At 62.8% G+C, this 26,109-nt stretch overlaps 1 protein-coding gene across 1 annotated transcript; it reads left to right on the forward strand.

Moving 5' to 3' along the window:
- Positions 1-2,390: 2,390 nt before the first annotated feature.
- Positions 2,391-12,825, forward strand: FGFRL1 (fibroblast growth factor receptor like 1). Its single transcript, XM_007955768.2, has 7 exons — positions 2,391-2,440; positions 2,508-2,539; positions 8,983-9,255; positions 10,565-10,645; positions 10,741-11,025; positions 11,876-12,229; positions 12,419-12,825. Exons 1-7 carry the CDS (start codon positions 2,391-2,393, stop codon positions 12,823-12,825), a joined length of 1,482 nt encoding a protein of 493 aa, XP_007953959.1.
- Positions 12,826-26,109: the final 13,284 nt, after the last annotated feature.

The following is a 26,109-nucleotide window of genomic DNA, read 5'->3' on the forward strand; positions in this document are numbered from 1 at the left end:
TTAATTTCTAGAGTCGTTTCAGGGGTTTTCCAAGAGGGGCCACGGTTCAGCTTTTACCCAGGATGGTCTACTGGCCCTGTCTCTGAGCAGCGGGCCCCGGAGGTCATGGCCCCGTCCATGGCTCCGGCTGACGTGCTCTAGGGACCGAGTCCTGAGCCCAGTGGGCTGGGGGTGTCGGCTGGTGTCCTCCCCTCTGGGGCCTGACATCAGAAGGCTCTGGGTAGCCTGCAGGATGCGTTGCCTTGGGCCCACTGGGACCTGTTGGTGCTGGCCACTGCTGCGTCACTGTGTTGGGAAGGAAGGCGTTGAGGCTGTGTGTGTGTGACCCAGTGGGAGGGCCTTGGTGGCCTCTGGTGGCAGGGGTCCTCTCTTCTCTCCCCAGGCTCCTCTCGGCAGTGTCTGGCGAGTGGGGTTTGTGTGAGGCTAAGGTGGCGGGAGCCAGGCCCTAGCGGTGTGCTTGGGGGGGCTGCCCAGGAGGTGGGGATGTAGGCCAGCTGCCCCGTTTACGCCTCAGGGCCCCACTCCTGGAAGGGAAAATAAATCACTGTCCCCTTGGGGGGGAGGAGGGAGCCGTGAACAAAGTCGCTTTTGGCTGGATCTGGAAACGCCACCGACAGCAGCGCTCCTTTATCCATTGTGCGGCCGGAATCAATGGGGCTCCGGAGCCGCTCTCAAAGTCCCCTTTCAGCGTTGTTGCCCTAACCAGGGGAAATGTTGGTTTTTCCCCCCAGGCCGGGCCTCCTGTCTTGGGCTCGCCCAGGCCCTGGCTCAGGTGCTGGATCGGTACCGGGAGGAGGTGGCCGCGCCCAGGAGGCCGACCCCTCGTGCTTGGCTGCTTAGCCCACACTGGCCTCAGTTGCCTCCTTCTCATACCTCATCTGCTGACGTGGGTCCTGGCGTTGCCCAGGTGACAGCCCCATGGGCAGGGTCAGCACGCACAGGGTCAGGTGTGCCAGGACCCAGTGCCCAGACCCCCAGGGTGTCCTTCCAGTGCTGTTACCCTACTCTGCCCATCACCCACTGTTACCTGTCTGCGTGGTCACGGCCAAGCCTTAGTGCTCAGGCTGGGGGGCATAGCTGCCCTTGCGTTGCTCCAAGGTGGGGCTCCAAGGTCCAGGGAAGTTGAGGGGCCTGGGGAGAGGCAGGGAGAGCCTTTCCATGGAGGAGGCCAGGGGCTTCACGGAGCCAGGCCTGGAGGGAGGACAGGACAGACGTCCAGGTGGCAGGCCTAGCGTGGGAGAAGTGGACGTCTCCTCTCAGCCGTCCCATGAACAGAACCACAGACGCCTTGGTGTGCCTGGAACAGGGGCCGCGAGGGGGCACGTGCTGGGCTGGCTGAGGGGCATTGGTGCCGTGGTGGGGTGCAGGGGGGAGGACTACCCAGAGCAGTCCTGCCTCATCCCCGGGGTGGAGGCTCCCGCCCCCACTGAGGACCCGGAGATGGTCGCCCTTGTGCCCTGTGGGTCTGCCAAATGGCTGGGGCTGGGAGCTGGCAGGCCAGCAGGGCCCTCACGGCCTCTCACCGTACACAGAGCCCGACCCCCCATGGGGTAACTTGGCATGGTGTCGGGAGTTCCAGGCACCCTTGCCCCTGAAGCGTCAGGCAGCTGTGGCGGGGAGGGTGCTCACTGGCCTCGGGACTGCTGAAATCAAGGGCTTCCCATCTTGGCAGCAAACACAATCGCTTTTCCTCCTGCCTGGCTGGTCTGTTTCATGAAAGATTTACACAGGCTGTGTGTCCTGTCAAGTGGCCGAGGAGTGAATAATGAGGTGGCCTCGGCGGCGGCTGCAGGGAGGAGGACAGGAGGAAGGCTGGCCGCTCTGGCCTCGGTGCACGGCCCAGGCCTGCTGGGGTCCCGTGACCCCTCAGGACTCTTGAACCCCTGAGCCCTAGGATAGAAAGTGGCTCCACAGAGTTCCCATGACCTGTCAGGGCTGTTTCAGGGCTGGGCTCCCTGCAGTCTGCCTGCCTGGGCTCTGGGCCCACCAAAGACAGGCGTTGCTGTGTGCCTGTGGGGCTGGGTGGCCGTCCCCTGGGCCCCAGCCTGTGGAGGTCCCCTGCCCAGCTGCTCATGGGTGACAGTGTGGACGGTGGGTGCCTGTGAGGGGCCATAGGGGTTTGAGGCAGTGTCAGAGAGAGGCCTTGAAGGCCAAGGCAAGGGTTTGGGGCCTTGAGGATCGTAGGACCAGGGACAGGGCACGTGAGGTTGGATGGAGGGCGGGGTCCGCCTTGGAGTGCAGTGGACCTGGTGAGATCTGGCCGAGGCATGGGGCAGTGACAGGAAGGGCCACTTGGGTGTCCAGCTGGCTCCCTGAGTGCTGTGCTGGTCGCCTCTGGAGAGAGTCCTCTGTTGGTGGTTTGTGTGTGGCCCCCGAGCAGTGAAGCCTGCATGGCACCCGCCCCCTGCCTTCTTCTCCCGGTGCCCCCGTGTGTCCTGAGGTGTAGGGGCAGGAAGGGGCAGCCCTCAGGAGCAGGGTCTGCACAAGGTGCCCTGAGGGGCCTCCAGAGGAGGGTACGGACCTGCAGGGTCAGGCAGGGGTCCCCAGGGCCACCCCATCAGCCTGTGACCAGCTTGCTGGTGTCTGCTGCTGGGTAGTGGGGCGGACAGGACACTGTGGGCAGCTTGCTGTGGCTCGGCCTCCCTTCACGGTGCCCGGAAAAAGCCCGGTTTCTGGGGCAACCACCTGTCCTGCGGGTCCTACCAGTTCCACCGCTGATTCCGTAGGTCCAGGCTTGGGGGCAGCTGGGCTGGTGACTCGGAGCCTGCATGTGTGTGTGTGTATGTGCGCATGCATGAATGTATATATATGTGTGTGTGTGTGTATCTATATAACTGTGTATCTGAGTGTTCCCTACTGACTCCTGAGAGTATCGGGCTGGGCAGGGCCTGGTCCTGACACTAGATGGGGAGCTGGGCCCTGGGGGGCAGTCATCTGCCCCCTTCCCCCTGGGGGATGTCTGTGCTCTCACCTCTCAGGCCTTGGTTTCTCCTGGGGGATCCTGGGACCACTGTCTGGACAGAGGGTCTTCGTAGAGGCGGGAGATTACCTGGCATTTTCTGCCTTGCCCACTGGTAGGTGCCCTGCTGGGGGCCTGGCCCCACCACTTGGCACCCAGGCATATACCTGGGTGCCTTGTTTTCCTCTGCAGGTGGGGTTCAGAGGCAGCACCTTGGGGAGTGGGGGTAACCGCTGCTGGGAGACCCAGCACCTGGTAGGCTGGTCCCCTTTGAGGCAGACGCCTGGGCCACCCTGTCTGCTTAGCTGTCCAAATGCTTTGCTTTGCTTTGCTTTGCTCTCATGGCCCCTCCCAAAGAGCCCCCCACCTGCCCACGTGGTACCCACCTTTCTCCCTGCCCCCTGCCCTCTGGCCAAGGCCCACTGCACTGTTCGTTCAGGCCCCCGTCCCCAGGCCGTTTAACCTCTCCAGGAGTGGGTAGGGCCCAGCCCACTCGGAGGGCTCCTGGTCTGCTGCCCGGTCCCAGCGCCCCCTGCGGCCAGAACCAACGCTGCTTGCCTAGGGCAGCCCTTCCAGGCCGGAAGTTCCTGGGCTGTGCGGGGCTCGTCGGGGACGGACTGGCTTCGATGAGCTGCCCGGTGGCTCCCACACATGCCTGCAGCCGCCGTCGGCACCAGGGCCAGCCGGGCTGAGGCTGCTTCCTGGGCACCCCTCCCTGGGTGTGGCTGGAGGAGGTGTGTTCCTTGGAGCTGGCACCGAGGTGGGCCTGGAGGAGAGGAGGGGTCAGAGGTTAAGGGCAGCTGGGGGCTTCTATGGGATGGTGTCTGACTTTACTCTGCCCACATTCAGGGCCCTTGGCAGCTCCATGGGGGCACAGACTGGCCTTGGGGGCTGGCCCCTCACCCTCATTTTGTCTTTAACCAGGTCTCTTGAGCCTGGCTTGGGCCACACCAGGCCGTGTGTGGGGCCTCTCATCAAGACCCAAAATCTACTCTCACGTCTGTTGCCACTGGGTCAGGAACCCCGTCTGCGCCCATCGAGGTGCTGGGAGAGGGGTGGGGGGTTGCTGGTCTGGGCTTGTCACCGGAGAGGGCAGGGCAGCACTAAAGTGCGCTGCCTTTTCTGACCTGGGTTCTGGGACCTGGCGTTCATCCCTCCCTGCCCCGAGGTCTCTCTGGTGCACTGTGTGTGCACGGATGCATGTGTGCCCTGGCTTTGGGGATGCTGTGTGGCCTGGTGAGAGGACCATGATCTGGGGGAGCTCAGCCACCCCCTGCCTCCATGCCCCACCCTGCCGCGACCCCACCCCTGCCGGCAGGCCCTGGAGGGGAGGTGGAGGCTGGGCAGCGCGAGGCGTGGGGGAGTGCCCGGTCGTGGCTGGCCTCCCCCCCAGCCTTGCAGTGGACAGCTGCTGAGTGCTCCTATAGGCCAGGCAGCGCTCAGGGTCCCAGGACCAGGGTCTGTCTGCCAGTGGTGGCACTTCTCCCTGCTGGGGAGGGGCCGTGGGCGGAACAGAACTACAGGCGGAGGGGGCACCTGGGGCCTCACCCGGGGCAGGGGGCGGGCAGCAAGTGCAAAGGCTTGGTGGCAGGACTGCGTGCCGCGGTCCACAGCCCACAGCGGTGGTCTGGGGAGGGCCTGCGAGGTGGGGGTGCTGCGTTCAGGGCGGCCCCACGAGTGTCCTGGGGTGAGGCCACTGCGGGGGGCTACAGCTGGGAGGCTGGAGCCAGAGGTATCTGTTGAGGGAAGCCGTTCTCCATGCCCTCTGGCTGCTTGCTTGTCACACACCCCACCCAGCGTCAGTCCCAGTCCCCTGCCCTCCAACCCCTTCCCCGGGGGGCCTTCGGAGCAGGTGGGCAGGCCTGCTCCTACTACAAGCTTCGTCTTGTTTCATGGAAGCAAGCCCCTGAGGAAACAGCGCTTGGGGCGGTGGGCCCCGGGCGGGAGAGTGTGGGCAAGCTTTGTGTGGCCGGAGGGTGTGTGTGTGTGGTCACTGCAGTAGTGTCTCCCTGTGGAAGCTGGCGGAGGGCGAGGAGAGGACCTGTTGGAGACCAAACGTGTCTGGAAGGTGCTGGGTGGCAGGGGCCTCTGGGTCGTTCCCGGCTGCTGTGCCCCACTCCGAGGCCTCACTGCTTTGAGCAGTCCCCCTCTCCGGACCCCCATTCCTGGCCATGTTTTTACAGCTGGGCTAGTGAGCAGTGGGGAAAGGGAGGGCCCCCAGTTGTCCTCACCACCACCTGTCAGAGTGAGACCCGCCCCAGCCTCAGTTTCCCCGTGTGGCCGTCCGTGTCCGCGTTTTGGTTTGTGCAGGGTCGGGGGCTTCCTGGAAGAAGGGGTCGCGGAGGGGAGGCCCAGGGGCCATCAGCCCCGCACACGCTGCCCAGACTTTCTCCCCATTGGACTCTCCCCTGAGTCGGGGGTGGGGAACCTGCTCTTCCCCTGTCCCCTGCACGAGCACCTCTTGCCTCAGTTTCTCCCATGGCTTAGTGGATTGGAGGCTCTCCTTCCAGGTGGAACAATGGGGGCTTGTGTTTCCCAGGCTAAATATAGAGCCGTGGCGGCCAAAGTGGCGGGCCAAAATTCCCGGGAAGTCTGGGGGGGCTGGGCCTCCCGCCGGGTGGGGCCGGCCTGGGAGCCCAGGGGTCCTGGCCTGGTGGTGGCCTCCAGCGGAACCGTACCAGCTCCAGCTGCAACCCGGGGCCCAGGTGGGGGTGGGGGTGGCCGTGGGGGAGGGGAGAGCTGTTTGCTTTAGGATAAGGCTGGCTCCAGCCTGGGCCTCTGGCTGCCGCCACCGGCCTGTCCTCCGGCAGTGCACGGCCCTGGGGGCGCAGCTTCCGGCAGCGTCTGGTGGTCACTCGCCTCTGCCTCTCGCCTCGGTGACCTGACTGGTGTCCCCGCTGTCTGTCTGTTCCTGGTCTCCTGGGGGGTTCTGCCTCCTGCTAGATGCCGCCTCCTGCCCCCTCTTCCGTGACCCCCGCCGCCAGCACTCAGGCTACCTGGTGGGGGTGCTGCGTCCCCTGATGGGGTTGGGGATGGGTCGTCCCCCAGCAGTGGGAGGCTGCTGATCTTCGGGCCTGGCACTGGACAGGTGTATGTGGGGATGGGCTGGGCCAGGTGCCTCCCCAGGAGGCCAGAGAGCAGGCCCCCGAGGGGCTGGGGCTCCCATTCCTCCCTCCCTGGGGCGGGGCCTTCTGTGACTCCCTGTTAGTCCTGCAGCTGGGAGGCCTGGCTTGAGCGCTCGGTGAATGGTGGAATTTAAGGCAGTGACAGGTGGCCGATGGGTTTGCCTGGGAATGGGAAGTCTGGGGAGGGGGTGTCCCATGAGGCCCCTGGGCAGTGGGGCCCAGTGTGAGGCTAGCCGCACTGAGCGAGGGTGGGTGCAGGACCTTCTTTCCACCCCCAGCCCTCAACACCTGGTGCAGACAAAGCCCAGGGTCATCCCAGGAGGACACCCTTCCCTCACCTCTGCTCCCCCACCCCTTCCCAGGCAGGGTCCCTTCACCTGGGAGAGACGGGCAGGCTGCCGGGGGCCTTGGTGGGTGGAGGACTGTCTGGGAGCCACATGGGTGAGTGAGGGCACGCAATTGGAGGCAAAGATGTGGGTACAGAGAAGAGGGGTCCCCAGAAGATTGTGGGGTGCAGGCTTTGTTTGGGCAGGATGCAAAGGCAAGCCTGTGGTGACAGCCCCGGTCCTGCCCTGCCTTGCTTTCCGATCACTGAAGGTCTCTCCACCCAGGAGACTCTGTGTCCGTGCCCCCACCCCACGCCCAAAGGGGCCAGGCTGATGCTTGCTACAATCATAGTCTGGAGACTCAGAGACAGGATCCCCACTTATGGGCCCCAGAGAAGTCCCCGAACCTGAGACCTCATCCCCCCCGACTCCTCCGTGCAAGCGGGGCCTGGCCCACCCTCCCCACCTCACTGCCCCCCAGACGGGCGAGGTGGGGCACCTAGGAGGGGTTTCCAGGGGTTCATTGCCCTCAGCTGCCTGTCCCCAGGCACGGAAATAATGGGGAAAAAGCTGCTACTTCAGGTTCTGAAGAAGTGCGCAGAAGCACTGGCGGAGGGCTGCCAAGGCCGGGTAATGTAACCAGCTGGTAATTGCATGTTGAAGAAATACCAGCTGGTTATTGAAAACATATGCTGCGCCGTCACGCCGGCAGGCCCGGTGTGATAGCATCTCAGCCTGGCCTCTGTCGCCTGGCACCTCCGCGCACTCAGCTATCCTGGGGACCCACGCCTTCTGGGAGCCCCCTGGGAGCCTTGTCCACAGAAGCCCCCGAGAAGAGTGGCTGGAGCTGGCCAAGGCCGCCTCCCCCGCCCCGGGAGAGTGGATGACCACGTGGGAACAGCACCCCTTGGTGGGGATTCTGTGGGCAGAGAGGTCAGGAACTTAGCAGCGGGAGCTTACACAGCAGGCGGGGTGCTCTCTGTACCCAGCGAGCACCGCAGAGGCTGGGCGGCAGGAAGTGGCCAAAGCTTGGGCCCCCCGTGCCCCCCTCCGTTCTGACTGCCCTCCCGGAGTTGGCCAGTTGGGAGAGGGCTGTCAGGGCCTCAGGTCCACCCCGGGCCCCAGGCTGCGGCGGGCCAGTACCGGTGGGCAGCTTCTCAGGGCCTCCCCAGTCCCCACCTCTGCATGGCCGCACCTTGTGCCCGAGGCTCCCACAGCCCTCTGGCTCTGTTGACCCTCTGACCTCAGGGTGCATTGCTCTTCGGGAAACTGCCCTGTTTTTTGGATTCATGCAAGGGTGTGTTAGGATCCTTTGAAGACTTTCTGCTCAAAAGAGCCTGGCCCAGGTTGGTGGGGCTGCCCAGGGCATGGGAATCCGTTAATGTAGGGGACGACTGCCTGTGCTTGGGTAGGGACTGCTGCACAGTGGGCGCTCAGTGAACGTGGGCCTATGTACAGTGGGCGCCCGGTGAACATAGGGCTGGTGCACAGTGGGCACCCGGTGAAGGTGGGCCTGGTGCCCAGTGGGCGCTTGGTGAACATGGGCCTGGCACAGAGCGGGTACCCGGTGAACGTGGGCCTGGCGCACAGTGGATGTCTGGTGCATAGTGGGTGCCTGGTGCACCGAGGCCTGGGGCAGTGGGTGCTCAGTGAACGTGGGCCTGGTACACAGTGGGTGCCCGGTGAATGTGGGCATGGTACACAAGGATGCTTGGTGAATGTGGACCTGCTACACAGTAGGTGCTCAGTGAATGTGGGTTGGTGCACAGTGAGTGTTCAGTGAACATGGGCCTGGTTCGCAGTGGGTGTCTGGTGAATGTGGGCAAGCTTGGTGCACAGTGGGTGGGTGCTTGGTGAACATGGGGCGGGTGCGCAGGGGGTACTTGGTGAATGTGGGGCTGGCACACTGGGTGCTCAGCAAATGTGGGCCTGGCACTCAGGGGGCACTTGTTGAATGTGGGCCTAGTGCATAGTAGGCACTTGACAGATGTGGGCCTGGTGTGAAGTGGGTGTTTGGTGACCATGAATGTTTGACCTGGTGCACGGTGGGCACTCAGTGAACGTGGAGCTGGTGCATAGTGGGTGCCCAGTGAATGTGCACCTGGTGGGTGGTGGGTGCCCAGTGAACGTGGGCCTGGTGTGTAGTGGGTGCTTAGTGAGCGTAGGCTGGGCACATAGTGGGTGCTCAGGGAATGTGATGTACGAAGTAGGTTCCTGTCAGATAGGGGTGTAGAATGACCAGGTGCTTGGTGAACGTGGGCCTGGCATGCCGTGGGCCTTCATTAAGTATAGCTGCTGCCTGGCACAAAGGGGGTACTTGATGAACGTGAGGCCAGTACCTCACCTACTGTGGTTGGGAAACGGGGCCGTGCTTTGATCATCTACTGTATACGGAGTTCTGGGCTGAGACCAGGCGAGGACAGTCACCCTCTCTGGGCGTCCCAGTGCCTGCCCTGAGCAGTGAGTGGGTCAGCTGACCTTCATGTCCACTGTCTGATGCCCTCCTGGGAGGGCTGAGCCGTGCCCCTCCTGCTTCTGCCCCCTACTGAGCGCTCTGTCCTCCACCCCTCAGGCCCCCCGCGGATGGCGGACAAGGTGGTGCCGCGCCAGGTGGCCCGGCTGGGCCGCACGGTGCGGCTGCAGTGCCCTGTGCAGGGGGACCCGCCGCCGCTGACCATGTGGACCAAGGACGGCCGCACCATCCACAGCGGCTGGAGCCGCTTCCGCGTCCTGCCTCAGGGGCTGAAAGTGAAGGAGGTGGAGCGGGAGGATGCGGGCACATACGTGTGCAAGGCCACCAACGGCTTCGGCAGCCTCAGCGTCAACTACACGCTCATCGTCATGGGTCAGTACGGCCACCCCGGCTGGTCCAGAGGCCGTGGTGGTGCAGGAGCTGGTGAGGGGGGGTGCGTGGGGGCAGTGTCCCGGGGGCAGTGGCCTGGGGACTGATGCCTTGGGTCCTGTAACCTGGCGCAGGGCTGGGCTTCGGCCACACCCTGACTCAATACAGCCTCCAGCAAAGTTGGAGACCTTCCTTCCAGTGTCATCCCACCCCACCCCACCCCACCTGCCGAGGGTCTGAATTCAGCCCTCCTGGGCAGGGCAAGGCGTGTCCTCCTCTGGCTCCTCCCCCTCCTCAGGCTCCAGCCTTGGGGCCCCTTTCTTCCTGGAGCACCGCCTCTGAAAGTGACCCCAGGGTCCAGAGCAGGCCTGGGGGCAGCGAGAGGAGGTGTAAGGAGGTCCCAGGGTGGTGGTCCCGCCGACAGCCAGCCAGGCAGGCGGGGCCGGGCCAGGCCGCTTTGGCAGGGTGCGTCTCTTTGGCGGCTGGGGCTTTGAGGCTCAGGTTTCGGAGTTCAGAGGGGCCGCCGGGCAGCGAAGGGCCTTTCTGTTCCCTTTTGCCCCCTGAGCCTGGGCGGTGGACTGGACAGGTGTCACACAGAGACACGCCTGTTGCTTATGGATACCAGGGTTCAGCGCCCCGCCCTCCGCCAGGCGGGGCTTCTGCCTGTGGGGCCCCTGGGGACGGCCCTTCTGAGCCACGTGGGGGCCCAGAGGTGGCCACACTGTGCCCATTTCACAGAGCCCCTGCCCAGCCCCACGCTAACGGCCTCACACAGCTGCGTGGCGGGACCTGGGTTTTCAGCACCCTGGCTCCCCTGTGGCGGCCTCTGCCGGCCTTTTCTGGGTTGTGGAATGGGAAGACCGTGGCCATGGGACTGTCCCCCACAGGCCTTTCAAAGGGGAAGATGACCGGGTGGTATTTGAGCCACATTAATTCACTACGGTCTCAGGGCCCTTGATGTGGGCTAGGGTTACGGCAGCTGCTGGCCGGCCTGGCCCCCTCCCGTCCCAGGCCCTGCAGACCCCCTGGAGCCGGGGTGGGAGGAGTGGACCCACCCGACTCTCCCTCCCTGAGCCTGTTAGGGTCCCCTGCACCCAGGGAGGGGGCTGGATGGGCGGCTCTTGCCCAGCTGTTTCTGGGATTCTGAGACGTGGGCGTGCCCTCACTTTCCGGCTGGGTGTCAAGGCCTTTCCCAGCCGGGAACGAGCTGGGCTGGGTGAGGCCGGGGTCTCCAAGGGGCTCCTAGGGCTCTGCTGCCCCAGGGCTCCCCACTTATGCACCCCTCCTTCGGTGGGCCCTCTCCTCTCTGTAGATGACACCAGCACAGGGAAGGCGAGCCTGGTGCCTGATGGTTCCCCTGGGGGCCGGGAGGACCCAGCCAGCAAGCAGTGGGGTGAGTGTCACCATGCGCTCCTGGAGCCGGGGGGCAGAGACTGCTGGGCGCCCCTCAGGCCTCTGTCCTCTGACGTCAGTGCCTGCCCCCTGCAGCACGGCCCCGCTTCACCCAGCCCTCTAAGATGCGGCGCCGGGTGATTGCGCGGCCCGTGGGCAGCTCCGTGCGGCTCAAGTGCGTGGCCAGTGGGCACCCCAGGCCAGACATCACGTGGATGAAGGACGACCAGGCCTTGACGCGTGCAGAGGCCGGCGAAAGCAAGAAGAAGAAGTGGACTCTGAGCCTGAAGAACCTGCGGCCAGAAGACAGCGGCAAGTACACGTGCCGTGTGTCCAACCGGGCAGGCGCCATCAATGCCACCTACAAGGTGGACGTGATCCGTGAGTGCCAGGGGCAGGCAGGCGGGGGATGCCACCACCTACAAGGTGGACGTGGTCCGTGGGTGCCGGGGGCAGGCGGGCGGGTAGATGCCACCACTACTACTACAAGGTGGATGTGATCCGTGGGTGCCAGGAGCAGGCGGGTGGGGGATGCCACCACCTACAAGGTGAACGTGATCCATGGGTGCCAGGGGCAGGTGGGCGGCTGGATGCCACCACCTACAAGGTGGACGTGATCCGTGGGTGCCAGGAACAGGCGGGTGGGGGATGCCACCAGCACCACCTACAAGGTAGATGTGATCTGTGGGTGCCAGGGGCAGGTGGGCGGCTGGATGCCACCAACTACAAGGTGGACGTGATCCGTGGGTGCCAGGGGCAGGCGGGCAGGGGATGCCACCACCTACAGGGTGGACGTGATCTGTGGGTGCCAGGAGCAGGTGGGTGGGGGATGCCACCAGCACCACCTACAAGGTAGATGTGATCTGTGGGTGCCAGGGGCAAGCGGGTGGTGGATGCCACCACTACCACCTACAAGGTGGACATTATCTGTGGGTGCCAGGAGCAGGCGGGCAGGGGATGCCACCACTACCACCTACAAGGTGGACATGATCCGTGGGTGCCAGGGGCAGGTGGGCAGGTAGATGCCACCAGCACTGTCTACAAGGTGGACGTGATCCATGGTGCATGGGTAGGTGCCATGCATGCCATCTACAAGGTGGATTCAATGTGTGAGTGCCACAAAGGGGCAGGTGGGTGCCATCTACGAGGTGGACTTGTCCTTAGACCACGTGGGTGAATGGGTCTGGGGAGAGCTGCTGCCCACTGCCCACATGGTGCTGTCCCCCTGCAGAGCGGACACGCTCCAAGCCCGTGCTCGCTGGCACACACCCCGTGAACACGACCGTGGACTTTGGTGGCACCACCTCCTTCCAGTGCAAGGTGCGTAGCGATGTGAAGCCGGTGATCCAGTGGCTGAAACGGGTGGAGTACGGCGCCGAGGGCCGCTACAACTCCACCATTGACGTGGGCGGCCAGAAGTTCGTGGTGCTGCCCACGGGGGAGGTGTGGTCGCGGCCGGACGGCTCCTACCTCAACAAGCTGCTCATCGCCCGCGCCCGCCAGGATGATGCCGGCATGTACATCTGCCTGGGCGCCAACACCATGGGCTACAGCTTCCGTAGCGCCTTCCTCACGGTGCTGCCAGGTGGGTGCCTCTCCCCACGGCCCCCAGTGTCCAGCTGATGTGGGGCCTGCTCCGTCCGTGGGCCAAACTGGAGGAGGGCACCCCTGCCCGGCCCTTCCACGCATACCCCACGGTGGTCTAGACTTCAGTGAATCGACACCCTTGGCCCTTACGGGACACCCTTCACCCTTCACTCCGTCTCTCCTGCAGACCCAAAGCCTCCGGGGCCGCCCGTGGCACCCTCGTCCTCAACCGCTAGCCTGCCGTGGCCCGTGGTCATCGGGATCCCGGCCGGCGCCGTCTTCATCCTGGGCACTGTGCTGCTGTGGCTTTGCCAGACCAAGAAGAAGCCGTGTGCGCCCATGCCCGCCCCGCCCATGCCCACGCATCGCCTGCCCGGAACGGCGCGGGACCGCGGAGGGGACAAGGACCTGCCTGCAGCAGCGGCTCTCTGCGAAGAGCATGGGCCCCCTGCGGCCCCCCAGCACCTGCTGGGCCCCGGCCCAGCTGCCGGCCCCAAGCTCTATCCCAAACTTTACACGGACGTCCACACGCACACACACACACACTCACACGTGGAGGGAAAGGTCCACCAGCACATCCACTACCAGTGCTAAGGGCAGGTTGCAGCAGGGGCCACGGGGCGCCAGCCCCACCCAGCCCTCTGTGCGCTGCGGGGGTAGGTGCGTGGGGGCCTTGGGCAGACGGCCGGACAGGTGTGGAGGGACAGGCAGAACGAGGTGGGCCCAGAGGCAAAGAGACGCGGCCGGCACCCCAGGACACCCTGTGGGAGGCATGTGTGCACCTGGCCATGTGTTGGGACCCCACACCTGGACACACACACACACGCACACACACACACACACACGAAGCAAACACATTCTTGGAAGGCTGGGTGTTTTGACTTTGCAGTGCAGATGCAGTGATGGGCTAGTTGATGAAGGAATCTCCCGACCCTTGGTCCCCAGGAGGCCTTGGTCAGCCCCCCGGCCCGGCAGGGGATCTGAGAAGGACCCTGGCTTTGCCAACCCCCCCGTCCCTGCCCCGATGCCGGCCTGCCCAGCCTCAGCAGGCGGCTGGCTATTTTTGCCGCCACCTGTCCTGGGTGTCCAGCAGTGTTCTGGGCTGTTGGGGGCAGTGGTAGTAGCCCCAGGCCCTGCCCTTGAGAGCCCGGGCTGGGGTGATTGCCCGCCTCTCCCCGCCAGCCTCCCACTGCCAGAGAGAAGGAGCCCGTTTGATATTTATATTGAAGAAATGAAGATAATAATATTAATAATAATGAAAGGAGGGACTGCCACCGGGAGGGTGGGTGGCGGGGACCCAGGGACCCACCTGTCCCTGTGGCTTGGTGTTCGCACCCCAGTGGGGCCTGGCACCCACCATCCCACTGCCCAGGGCAGCCCCAAATCTCTGTAATTTTATCTAGAGTTTAAGCTGAAGTTGCGTATATTTAATTTATTTTGTTAAACGAGAAAGAGTGCATCCTTTTCCTCAAAACTGGTGTTTCTGCTGAGGGGAGGGGTGTCCGTGCCCACATGTGCATGTCTGTGCCCACATTTGGTGTACATGTGTCCACGTGTGTGTGTCTATAAGTGTGTGTTCACATTTGGTGTACATGTGTCTGTGTGTAGAAGTGTGTATGCCCACATTTGCTGTACATATATCTGTGTGTATGTGCATGTGTGTATAAGTGTGTATGCCCACATTTGGTGTACTCTGTCCACACGTGTACATGTATCTGCATGTGTGTGTGCAAGTATGTGTGTCATCTGGTACACGTCTGGCTGTATGTCACGTTTATGTACTTGTGTGCCTGTGTACGTGCATGTGTGTGCACACAGGTGTATCAGCCTTGGTCTCTAGAAGGAGGATTGAGGGGACATTCCTTGCTGAGCTCAAGGACCCCAGGGGATTAAGACCTGGGGGTCCCAGAATGGTCTTCAGGACCTAGGAACAGGAGGACTGGGGTGTTTGGGCCCTCAAGTGTTTACAACAAGCCCCCACAGCCTGGGGCGATGGGGGTTGGGGGTGGGGCCCCATCCTGACCAGGCCTCAGCCTTCACACCTGTTCAGCACGCAGCCCCCTCCGTAGCTGGCATGGCCCTGTGGCCCTCCACACAAGGCCTGTGCTTTACCTGGTCCCAGCCTCTGGGTCCCCCATGGGACAACCACTTCCTTTGGCTCAGTGCCTTAGCACCACCCCTGTGCCCCTTGCCCATGATGGGGCTGTCTGTAGGCATCAGAACTGTGGAGAGACCTCGTGCAGGGACTGGGGTTCTGTGTGAAGCCCTGTGTGAGTGACCAGTAGCCTGGTCCCCACCCTGCTCTCCAGGCACCATCCAGTGAGTGGGTTGGCCTCCCAGGGACCTCTGAGACCGATGAGGGAGGGTCTCTTTCACAGAGGGGGACCTAAGACTCAGACTCCACACTTAGCCATACAGCTCGGGCTGCCTGCCTACCCCTGGGTCATGGGGCCCCAAGACTACAACTCTGGGAGCTGCGTGAGAACAAGCATTGGGCTGACGGGCTGGTATTTGCAGGGTCTTGCCTGGAAGCGACTGTGGCCCCAAGGCCTTGTGGGGTCTAGCCGGTGGGCCATGGCCTCCCTGTGGTCCAGGTCCCTGCCTGGGACCAGCAGAGGTTTCAAGAGGCTTTGAAAGTGGGGAGCCCTAGTGGCGCAGTACTTTAGCACTTGGCTGCTAACTAAAACCACAGTGGCTTGAACCCACCAGCTGCTCTGCAGGAGAAAGACGTGGTGGTCTATCTCTAAAGATGCCTTGGAAACCTATGGGGCAGTTTTCCTCTGTGCTCTGGGTCACTAGGATCTGGTATCGGGTTGGGTTTGGTGTCTTGGCCGGAAAGTGAGGTCGCCTGCCTGGCTCTGCAGTGACAGGTGGCATTTCAGTAGGTTCTTTGTTAGCGTGACCTGTCCGGGTCTTCTCTAGGCCGGACACCATCCTTCCCCCAGGCCTAGGCCACAGTCCCTTCCTCCTCTTTCTCCCCCTTCCACTGGGAGCCCCACCCAGCTCAGGACAGAGCCCTCATGCCCCCAGTGTGCGCAGCCCTGGAGCCTGGGCTGGGTCCAGGACATGGTGTTTCTCTGAAGCCTGGCTACCTCGTCCACCTGCAGGGCCCAGGAGGTGGGGCAGAGGGCAGAGACTGGCCCTGGAAGAGTCGCACTGAGCCAGCCCTGACTCGTGGGGAGTTAGGTCAGAGCCAGTGGCTTCCAAGTGATGAGAGCTGTCAAGTCTGCCTGGGGTCGTCTGTGGGTGGGTGGGTGCCTGTGACGGCAAGGTCCTGGGAGCCTGGAGGGGCCAGTTGCTGTGATCAGGGAGAGGCGGGAGAACCCCCCCTCCAGATGGTGACTGAACAGATGTTGCCCAGATAGGATTGGCGGCTGCAGAGCCAACACCCACATGGGTTTCAGTCTGGGGTGGGGGAAAGGTGATGGGGGAGGAGACCACAGGTGTAGGATCATGGACAGCAGGGGACCACGGACGGCAGGAAGACCCTGGGCGGTGGGAAGACTGGGCGGCTGGGAGGCCACAGATGGTGGGAGACTGAGTGGTGGGGAGACTGCAGGCGGTAGGGCAACCACAGGCTGTGGAGAGACCTTGGGCAGCAAGGAGACCACGGGGGGCAGGGACACCTCAGGTGGCAGGAAGGCCGCAGGCATGCTGCCATCCCCTTTGTGCCAGGTTCTGAAGCTGGGCCACTCTGCAGCAAGTGAGTCTAGAGGGTTAATGGCCTGACCCTCGGTGGGCCTGCTCTCCTGCCCAACGACCCAGTCCCTCTGTGAGGGGTCACCCCCCCCGCCCTGGCCCCTGGGTCTAACAGGCCAGGTTGGGGAGGAGGTCGGGCATCGGGCTGGGGGCAGAGCAGACTCTGGGCTGGCACAGCCAGGGCCTCGGGCTGTGTTCTCACTTAGAGCAGAAGGGGGGTGCCTGAGGCTCCCCACTGCCCCGAGGACCCTGTCAGGGATCCTGAGGAGAGATGGTGGGTTATAGGCCTCACCTGGCGCATCCCGGCTCCTGGCCGTTTTGTGGACATGCTGTGACCACTCAGTGCTGGGCAGAGGGGCCTCAGGGGACCCAGCCCTGCCCTCACAGAACACTCTGGCCACCTCCAAAGCCCTTTACCCCCCTTAACTCCAGGAGCTCAGAGCCCCTCAGCCATAAGCCCCATTCCCCAAACTCACCTTTCTGCTCTTGGGACATCGCCCAGCCCCAACTTGTTCCCAGTGGCCTCCTCAGGGGGTGCTCGGGGAGGGGGCTGGCTATCCCCCGGGGCCTCCTCAGGGGGTGCTTGGAGATGGGGTTGGCTGTCCTCCGGGGCCTCCAGACTCTTCCCCTATTGGCCCTCGAGGTTCCCAGCTGTGAGCCCCACCATCAGTGTCTACTCCTCCTCGTACTGCTGCCGTCCCCTCCCCCCATGCCTGGACCAGCTCCAGCCTGACCCCTGCCACAAGCCCACGGTGATTTCTGTGTCTCTGTGGGTGTCCCCAGCACCTTGGCCTCCTGTCCCCCTTGGCCATGGCTGCCATCCTCCTCCCTCCCACTCAGCCTCCTTGCCCCCAGTATCAAGCCCCACGATTGCGGAGTGTCTGCCCGTAGCCTATAGGTACACAGTCCCCATCCACATCCTCGTGTGTCCCACGTGACTCTGTCCAAGATGGAATCCTGCTTCTGCCCTTACCCCTAACCCCCAACACGTACAGGGATCCAGCCAAGGGCACAGAGCAGTGGGGGACGTGAGAAGGGTGGGTCCTCACAGTGGAAGGAAGGGAGGACTCCAGGCAGGAGGGTGAAGCTGAGGGCTTCGGGGGCTATTGCAGGAGTCCTTGGAGGTAGGAGATGGGAGGCGGCCAGGGCGGAGACAGCTGAGGGAGCCGAGAGCTGGTTTCGGGGTGTGGGGAGTGCCCTGGGGGGTGCAGTGTGGGTCCACATGGCGGGCTGGGCGTCCAGGGAGAGCTTCTGAGAGATGAGGCCTCCTCATAGGCCAGCTCTCTCAGGTGGGGGCGGCCTTGTGTGGCTTATAATCAGCCCTGAGTAGACGTTTGTTGACCAACCAACTGACCCACGATGGAAGCTGTCAGGAAGGGGACAGGGGGAGAACACTGAGTCGGGGGGACCAGCCCTGGCTTGGTGGGATGGGACTCCTGGGTGGGATGGGGGCTTGCAGGACATGTAGGCAGCTGCCCTCAGTGGCCCCGTTCTCTCAGAAGGGGGAGGACTCACCTGGCCATTCACACCTGGCCCCTGAGCACCTGTCACTGCCCAGGTGCCCACCATGCCTGCCCCCAACCAGCCCTTGTGGGTTCCCACCATGGCCTGGGGGCCCCTGGAGAGAGGGGGATGCCAACACTTGAGAGGTGCAGACACAGCAGGGGTAGATGACTGGGGTGGGGTGCATGGAGGGTCCTGGGGGAGCCAGAGGGACATGGGGCCTGTGGCCAGGCCTTGTCCCCGCCGTGGTCACCCCCCATGTGAACTAAGGGCCAGGTCCCAGAGTGCCCTTGGCTGCAGCTGGGAAGGTCAGAGGGCAACCGTGGGACTGGGGACAGAAACAAATGCCAGAGTCCTCAGCTGTGTGTCCCCCGTGGCTTTGGGGTGGGCCTGGGCCATGCCCTGCGGGGTCCCAGGCTGGGGTCAGAGGGAAGCCAGCTGTGTCCTCAGGGTGACCCTAGGCTGGGTGGGGCTGGGCCAGCCTTCTGGGTGGGGCTGGGGGTGGTGCCGGCAGAGTCAGGCTGCTAGCGTCCCTCTCTGACCGACTCTGCTCTGCGCCCTGGCCCGCGATAAGCCGGTTCCCTTGAAAGCCGGAGAACTTGAAAGGGTGGCCCGGGCTCTGACACCCTTGGGTGTGACCGCTACCCCTCCCCACCCCACACGGCCCCCTGGCTTCAAAGGGGCGTCCGCGGTTCCGCCTGCAGCTGTCTCGGAGGGGGGGGCGTGAGACATGCCCGGGGCGGGGCCGTGGTGGTGGCAGAGAGACAGGGCCAGGGGACATGGGACTCCCCACCTCCCTCCCCAGGCATTCAGGTCAGCAGGGGCCTGGCCGGAGATCAAAGTCTTTGTCCCGAGGCCCAGGAGGGGGATGGGTGCCAGGGCCAGGGGACCTGGGGATGGAATACAGAAGGTGAGACACAAACAAGGGACACAGGGGACATAGGACATGGGCACAGGAGGAGGACACACGACGGGCAGTGGCATGAAGCTCGGACACAGGGGACACAGGATGGAGACACAGGACATTGGAATGAGGATGAGGCATGGGGACATGGGCACAAGACGGGGACATGGAACAAAGGACACAGCATGGGGACACGAGGATGGGGTGTGACACAGGGGACATGGGACGTAGGTACAGGAGGGGACACAGGACACAACCACACAGCACAGAGACTCAGACAAGGGGTAAAGGGAAAAGCCAGCCCATACTCCGGGTGAGGTGGCCTGGGCTGCCCATCCCCCTGGGACCCTGGCTGGCTGCTGAGCAGGGGCAGGGACAGGCACCCAGGGGCTGGCAGGCACACCTCTGGTGACCTTGCCTGTGGCCTGGCTGCCCAGGCCAGGGTCATGCGCAGTGCCGACGGCCGTGCAGTGGCCAGTCAGGGACACCGTAGGGACAAGCCTATGCCAGCCAGCTTCTACGGAAGTAGCTAGCCCCCACCCCACGTCCGGCCCCAGCATCTGGCGTGAGACCTTGCAGGCGTCCCAGGAGCCAGGGGTGGCTCTCTCCGCCTTGCCACGTTGGCAGGCAGGGGGCCCAAGGCAGAACATCAGGCAGGGGGCCTGGTATGGCTCAAGGGGCTGGGCGGGCCGCAGGGCGGGGCTGCGGGCGGGGCCCGGCGATGCCCTGCGTTGACCTTACCTCGTGACCGGCCACACAGCGCCCAGTCCCGGCCCTCATGGGGATGGGCAGGGCTGGGAAGGAGTAGGCTTGGCTCAGGCAGGGTGATACGGGGTGGCGCTGGGTGAGGAGCTGGTCCTGGGAGCTCTCTCCACCTGGGAGCTGTGCCCCCTGGTGACTCAGGGCCCTAGGGTGATGGGTGGGGGGCTTCAAGAGGCTGGTTCTGACAGGATAAATATTTGCCTGAAAGGGCACTGTTGCTGCCCAAGTCGGGGTTTAGAGGATGGGCTGAGGACTACCACTAGTCACCCGCCTGCAGATGGAGCAGGCTGCTTCCTCCCTGTCTCTGGGCCCCTCGACCTCTCTGGGATCCGAGCAGACCTCTCTGGGGTTGGGGGAACAGACGGACCTTAGCTGAGTCACTGACCTGGATGTGAGGGCTGGGCCTACCCAGCCAGTCCACTGCCCACCCCCTGCCCTGCCAAGTCCCTGTCACACCCAGGAAGAACTGCCTGGAGGTGGGCGTCCCTCCCAACACACCCAGGGGCCCTTGTCCAACCCTGAGTCTGATATCACCCCGGCAAGTGGCCCTTGCACAAGGTGCTGTCTCATGCCCATGCCCCAATGAGGCGGCCATCATTCCTGGGATGTGGGCAGGTAGGTGGTCATGCCAGGGTTGGGCCTGCGGTTAGGGTCCCACTGTTCCTTCACCTCTCTGGCCAGCCCCTCAGCCTGGCCACTCTGACCACCGCCTGTCTGCAGCCCTGGCTTCCCGGTGCCAGCCCTTACCTGATTTATAACTTCATTCTCTGGGCACCCATCTTCTGGCCCCACCCACTGGAGTCCCAAGAGTGGTCCATGTTGTCTTTCTGCCAATTTACCCCACACTCTACTGGGCACCCTGCCCCACACAGGTCGTTTCCTCAGCACACCCTTCCTCCCCAGGCCATCAACCCCCCCCCCAAACCTACTCTTCCGGCCTCTAGCTCTCATATCCACCTGCTCTGTGGCTTCCACTGCTGGGAAGTAAGGTGACCCCAGGATACCCACTACCCCCTGGACCTATTATTGTTCAGTCCCCAAGCTTTTCATCTACCCCCAGAAGCACAGAAGGGCTCAGAGTGTCCCCACTATTCATCACCTTTCTTGTAGCCATCCCCTGCAATCTCCCCACCCTGCCCCGGATGACTCAGGTTGGTCACACTCAGGTGACCAGAGTGTGCTGGCCACATAGCCCTGGAGAAGGGAGAGGAGGTGAGGGCCACAGAGACTTATGGCTATGGGTGAGAATATCTGGGCCTGGGGTCATGGGAAGGGCTTTCCTGGCCCCCAGTGACCCTTGAACCCCAATGTGTACCACAGTGGGACCCCTCTTTGGGAGAGAGTATTTCTCCAGGGCATGGCCCTGCCCCATTCACAGGCACACAGTGGGATGTGGTGGGGTGCAGTGGCATGCAATGGGGCATGGTAAGGTGTAGCGGGGTACAGAGGGATGCAATGAGGTATAGTGGGGTGCAGGGGGAGGCTCCTACTTCTCCCCCTGACAGCCATACCATCTTCGGATGCTCCCAGGACTGGCTTCCTCTTCAAGGGATGGCATTATGACCACACAAGGTGCAAGGATTGATGAATGTTGACATGAAGGGCCCTGGCTCTTTTTATAGTCCTTTTACTCTGTTAACAGGATGCCAAACATGTGGTTTGTGCTAGACACTAACCTAAAATCAACACCCATGGAAGCAGCAAGACGTCAAGAAATCAGACATCATACTGCACTGGGAAAATCTGCTCCAAAAGACCTCTTTAAAATGTTAAGGAGCAAAGATGACGCTTTGAAGACTAACATTCACCTAACCTAAGCCATGAGATTTTCAATCGCTTCATATGCATGTGGGGAGCTCTGGTAGCATAGTGCCTAAGGCACTTGACTGCTGACCAGAAGGCTGGTGGTTCAAACCCACCAGCCACTCCTCAGAAGGAAGATGGGGCAATCTACTTCCGTAGTGATACTGCCTCAGGAACCCAAGGAGGGGTCACTATGAGTCGGGTCCGACTCGACGGCACATAACAACAACAACAATCATAAGCATGTGAGAGCTGGACAATGAATAAGGAAGATCAAAGAAGAATTGATGCCTTTGGATCATGGTGTTGGTGAAGAATATTGAAGGTACCACGGCCTGGCAGAAGAACGAAGAAATCTGTCCTGGAAGAAGTGCACCCAGAATGCTCCTTGGAGGCGAGAACAGCCAGATTTCGTCTCACCTACTTTGGTCATGTTGTCAGAAGGGACCATTCCCTGGAGAATGATGTCATGCTTGGTAAAGTGGAGGGTCAACTAAGAAGGGGAAGGTGGATTGACACAGTGGCTGCAATGATGGGCTCAGGGATAGCAAGGATTGTGAGGCTGGGGCAGGACCAGGCAGTGTTTCGTTTTATTGTACATAGGGTTGCTATGAGTCGGAGCCAACTCGAGGGCACCTGACAATAACAACACTAACCCAAAGATTGGCAGTTCCAACCCACCAGCAGTGCCATGAAAGAAAAGCCCGGTGATCGGTTTCCACAAAGATCACGCCAAGAAAACTCCATGAGCAGTTCTGCTCAGCAACACGCGGCATCGTCATGAATCAGAATTGGCAGGGGGTGTTTTTGGTTTGTTGCTAACAGGACGCCAAATGGCAGTCCAGGGCAGTGGCAGCAGCTGTGGGCTGTACCTTCCACAGCGGGTCTGCAGGACTCGGGGCAGGCAGGGGCCACCGAGACCTTCCCCCACCACCGAAGACGTGACAGAGGGTGTGGGCTGCTCAGGCTCCCGCTGCCCAGAAAGCTGCCCAGTTGAGGGGGTGCTCTGCCATGCCTGGGGACCCATGAACACTTGAGACTGGACCTGCCTTCTACGGGAGCAACCTGTGCTGAGACCACCCACAGCACCCAGCCACCCACCACTGCCGTGGAGTTGATTCCGACTCACAGCGCCCCTAGAGGACAGAGGAGAACTGCCCCAGAGGGTTTCCAAGGCTGTCAGTCTTTGTAGAAGTAGACTGCTTCATCTTTTTTCTCCTGCAGAGTGGCTGGTGGGTTTGAACCCCTATTTTGGTTAGCAGCACAATGCTTTAACCCCAGAGCAACCAGAGCTCCTTCCACGGGGGTCCTGGGTCAGCTGTCCCCACCCACAGGCCTGGGGCCTGGCCAGCATTTGCCCAGAGGGCCCGGGCACCTGACCACGAATGTGCCCCACTGGCCACATGGCCTGACTCTGACTGCTGAGGCCACTGGCTGTCCTGGTAGGCGGCCTGCAGCCCTGTTGTTGCCGACCTGAGGGGTGTGTGCCGCTGCCGCACTGGACTGGCTGAGGTGGGATGTGCCCCGGCTTCCTCGTCTCCTTCCCCTGCCCGGGAGTAGGGAGGGTGGGGGGCTTTTCCAGTGGAGATCCAGCACCCACCCAGGTTAGGGAGAGGCCCTGCGGCTGGAACTCCTTTCTCGGCCCAGAGAAAGCAGGCTTCCCTCTCGGGTCTGGTTTGTTCCTTCTGGGGGTCCCTTCTCCAGAGTTTGCCCAGAGTGTACCAGGTCGCTGTGTTTGGGCCAGGTCCAGTGATGGGCAAAGTGGCTCTTGTCAGGCCACAGCACACAGACCTCCCCTCCTGATCCGCTTTCCAGGTGCCCCGCCTGTGCCTGGGGCTTCCTGGAGTCTGGAGGGAAGGGTTGGATGTGAGGCCGCCCCTGCCGGAGTGTGCCGGCCACTCAGCTCCACCCCCCGCCCCTCACTGTCAGGGCTGGGAGAGGCTGAGCTAGTGGACAGCCCCTCCAGCCACCCACAGTGCCCAGGGAGTGCCCAGGCAGGGCAGGACTTTGACAGCCAGCCGGGGACCTAGTCCCTGTGGCCTGCTGAGCCCTGGGGGGCCTGGATGTGTGCTGGTTTTAGCCACTCTAGGTCCAGCATCCTAATGGGGGTGGGTGGGAGGTGAAACGCCCTGGGTGTGGCGGGGTGGGAGACCCCAGGAGAGGGGACCTGTGTATCCCGATCGGGCAGGATGCCCACCCTTACCCCACAGCTGTGACCCAGTGGAGCTGAGATTGGGTCTGGGCAGCTCCGAGGTCCTTCCAGCAGGAATATACCCACCAACCCATCCCCCTGGGAGGCTGGGGCCAGGTGTGACCCAGCGGCCAGAGGGTGCTGGTGCTGGAGGCCTGGGAGGACCGGGTAAGAGCTGGGGCCTGGGCAGAGGAAGGGGCTGGGGCTCCCACGCCCCTAGGCAGCTGCAAGCCCCACCCCCACTCCCTGCGACAGCCGCCAGGCGTCTGGCCCTGGGCCGGCAGGTGGTGACAGCTGCCAACAGCTGGCTGGAGGAGCAGGCTTATGGAGGTGGGGAGGGAAGGGGGTCTGGCTGGGTCTGGGCCGGCCACAGCCCCCCACAGGCCCCCTCACGCTGAAGGGGGTGTTTATGGTGAGTCTCCAGGAGGCCAAGCCTCCCATAGGGCATGGCGCTCCCCTACCTGGGGTCCCCTTCAGAGAAAGAACAGCCTGGAACCCTTAGGGATGGGGGGAGGCATCTCTGCACCCCTACCCGTGCGTCTGGGCTGGGGGCTCCAGAAAGCTCCCCGGGAGTTGGGTGGGGCTGCTGAGGAGGGGTGGTTCTGTCCCCGTCCTCAAGCAAGTCTTTGGGGACCAGCAGCAACAGCACCATAGACCCCTGCGGGAAGCAGGGCCCAGGGAGGGGTGGGGAGGCTTGCGGACAGGGTACCCCAGTTCTGCCCCTGGTCTCTGCTCCAGGCTCAGGCTGAGAAGGGTGGGCACTGAGGATCCTCTCTCTGCTGGCTCTTATCACCCATCTCCACTCCTGACCTTTCGGGACAGTGGTCCTGACAAGTGCCTTCTGCCGACCAGATGGGGTTGGCCCTGTTGGACCAATGTCCCTTCTTCCTCTCCCCATTCCTCCTCCTCCCCTACCCCTGCCCCTGCCCCTGCCCCCGCCCAAGCTTGGTCTCAGCAACCACTGCTGGAAGTCCCCAGGCCAGGGCAGCCCTCGTCCCCTTCCCGAGGACACAGTGAGGGGTGGGCTTGTACCTCCTATAAAATGGGCTGCCTGCCTTGAGCCAAGACCCAGAGAATCGGAATAGACAGGAGGGCCTCCCGCTGAGGGGCAAGTCAACGTGGCCAGACAACCGGGCCGGGCCAGACCCCTGCTGCCTGCCCTGCTGGCCCCCACTGAGCAGCTCAGTCAGATGGGCCACCACTGTGACCTCCCCCGGGACTCACAGCATGTCCAGCCCAGCATCTGGGGCGTCATGAGTGAGGCAGCCAGCTCTGACTGACAGCCAGTGGTCACCCGACCCGGCCGCTGCCGGCCTCAGCTCGGGCTTCTGATGGGGGGTGCTAGGAGTCACCACCTTCTCCTCTTCGGGAGCCTGCAGGGAACGAGGAGCCCACCCAGTGTTCTCTGGCCTTGTGGGAGCTTGGGCTTGGGCACTCCTGGGGGGCAGAGCCCTCCCCAGCCCTGGGCAGCCCCCAGCAGCCACAGTGTGCACAAGCTGAGGTTTCTGGGGCCACTCTCCAGCCACTCTGAGCCTTGGTCCCCTTATCGGTGACGTGCCCAGCTCAGGGGCTGATGGGAGCTGCCGATGACCAGACGGACAGAGGGCACACCTGATCCTTGCCCCACAAGGTCCTTTCTCCTGGGGCTCAGCAGGGGCCTGGGGGGGACAGCCCAGGACCTCAGCCTTGGCTGGGACCAGAGAGGGACGGGCCAGGGGCAGCTCTGGGCTCCACAGAGGCAAATTCCTTCCCTGTTCACAGCTTTTTCCTCTATTATTTTTCCCACTTTCTTCCAAAAGCCATTCTCTGCCGTTCCTGGAGTCCCTCCAAGACAATCTCACCACTGCTCAGCACGCACAAAGCCCCTTTGACGGCGGCAGCGACGGGCGGTCACTGGGCAGGCAGGGGTTAAACCAACAGCAGCAGCAGGAGCAGCCATGGTGGGCTATGGGGGATTCGGGTGGCTGGGATCCCTGAGGTGAGGCCTCTAGTCTTCTGTAGGCACTGCTGCGGGGGGCCCCCAATCAGCTCCTGGGGGATATCTGTGGTGGTGGGTTACTCCTGTCCTCCGAGGTCGCTCTAGGGTTCTCCTGCCTGTCCCTGGCTGTGAAGACCGTGCGGCCCCGTCTGGCCCTGCCCGTGAGCAGCAAGCTGTGTGCTCAGAGCCTCCTTCTGTACAAAAGTTGCCAGCGGCGCCTGCAGGGACCCGTGCTACCGGGCAGGAGCCGGCAGTGACAGGCAGCTCGGCTCACAGCGAGCTTCCCCCTGCATTGGAAGAAAAAACCAACAAGCAAAACTGTTTGCAGGCGTGTGTGTGTGTGTTCAGGGTGTGTACTGGGGTGTTTGTGTGAGTGCATGTTCAAGTGTGTGTGCACGTGTGTGCCTGTGTTTGCAGGAGAGTGTATCTTCGCCAAGTGCACCAAGGATATGCACCTGTGTGTGTGTGTACATTCACTGTGCATACCAGGTGTGTGCCCACAGGTGTGTGCTGTGTGTTCAGGGCGTGTGAGCACATGTTCCCTGGGGATACCTACCAGGTGTGTGCACGCGTGTGGTGGCCATGGATATGCATGTGTGAGTACATGTGGTACCTGTGTTGCACACCTCAGCCACCCATGGGCACCTGCAGGAGCTGGGGTGAAGACCAGCAGGGGCTCCCCAGAAAGGCTGAGAGAGGCTCTGAGTAAAGTGTCGTTTTCTCTGGTCACCTCTGTGTTGTTGGTGCTTCTAAGAGGACAATAAGGCAGCTGTCAAGAGGGCCAGTGTAGGGGTTGTCTTGGGGCCTAGCAGGGTTGCTCTCACTCCAAGTGGCTTCCTGCTTCTGGGTTGTTTTGGGGGTTTGGTGTAGCCTCACAGTTGATAGTCTTGGTGCACTGGCCCTGTCCTTGGAGCCGTGTGCTAAGTGTGGGTGTCCAGTTAGCCAGTGGGGTCTGGACTGCCTGCTGGGGTGTGTCTGCAGTCATAGGGCCCCAGGTCTTCCCGGGAAATGGGGTGCGTGTTTAATAGTGGGTTCGTA

The sequence above is a fragment of the Orycteropus afer genome, unplaced genomic scaffold (genome assembly GCF_000298275.1).
Source record: "Orycteropus afer afer isolate SDZICR_OR568_19922 unplaced genomic scaffold, OryAfe1.0 scaffold00539, whole genome shotgun sequence".
NCBI classification, from domain to species: Eukaryota; Metazoa; Chordata; class Mammalia; order Tubulidentata; family Orycteropodidae; genus Orycteropus; species Orycteropus afer.

Excerpts from the sequence above, each read along its gene's own strand:
- FGFRL1 (XM_007955768.2), top strand. The coding sequence starts at position 2,391 with ATGGCACCCGCCCCCTGCCTTCTTCTCCCGGTGCCCCCGTGTGTCCTG. Across the intron at positions 9,256-10,564 it reads CTACACGCTCATCGTCATGG|ATGACACCAGCACAGGGAAG; the intron begins GTCAGTACGGCC and ends TCCTCTCTGTAG. Across the intron at positions 10,646-10,740 it reads CCCAGCCAGCAAGCAGTGGG|CACGGCCCCGCTTCACCCAG; the intron begins GTGAGTGTCACC and ends TGCCCCCTGCAG.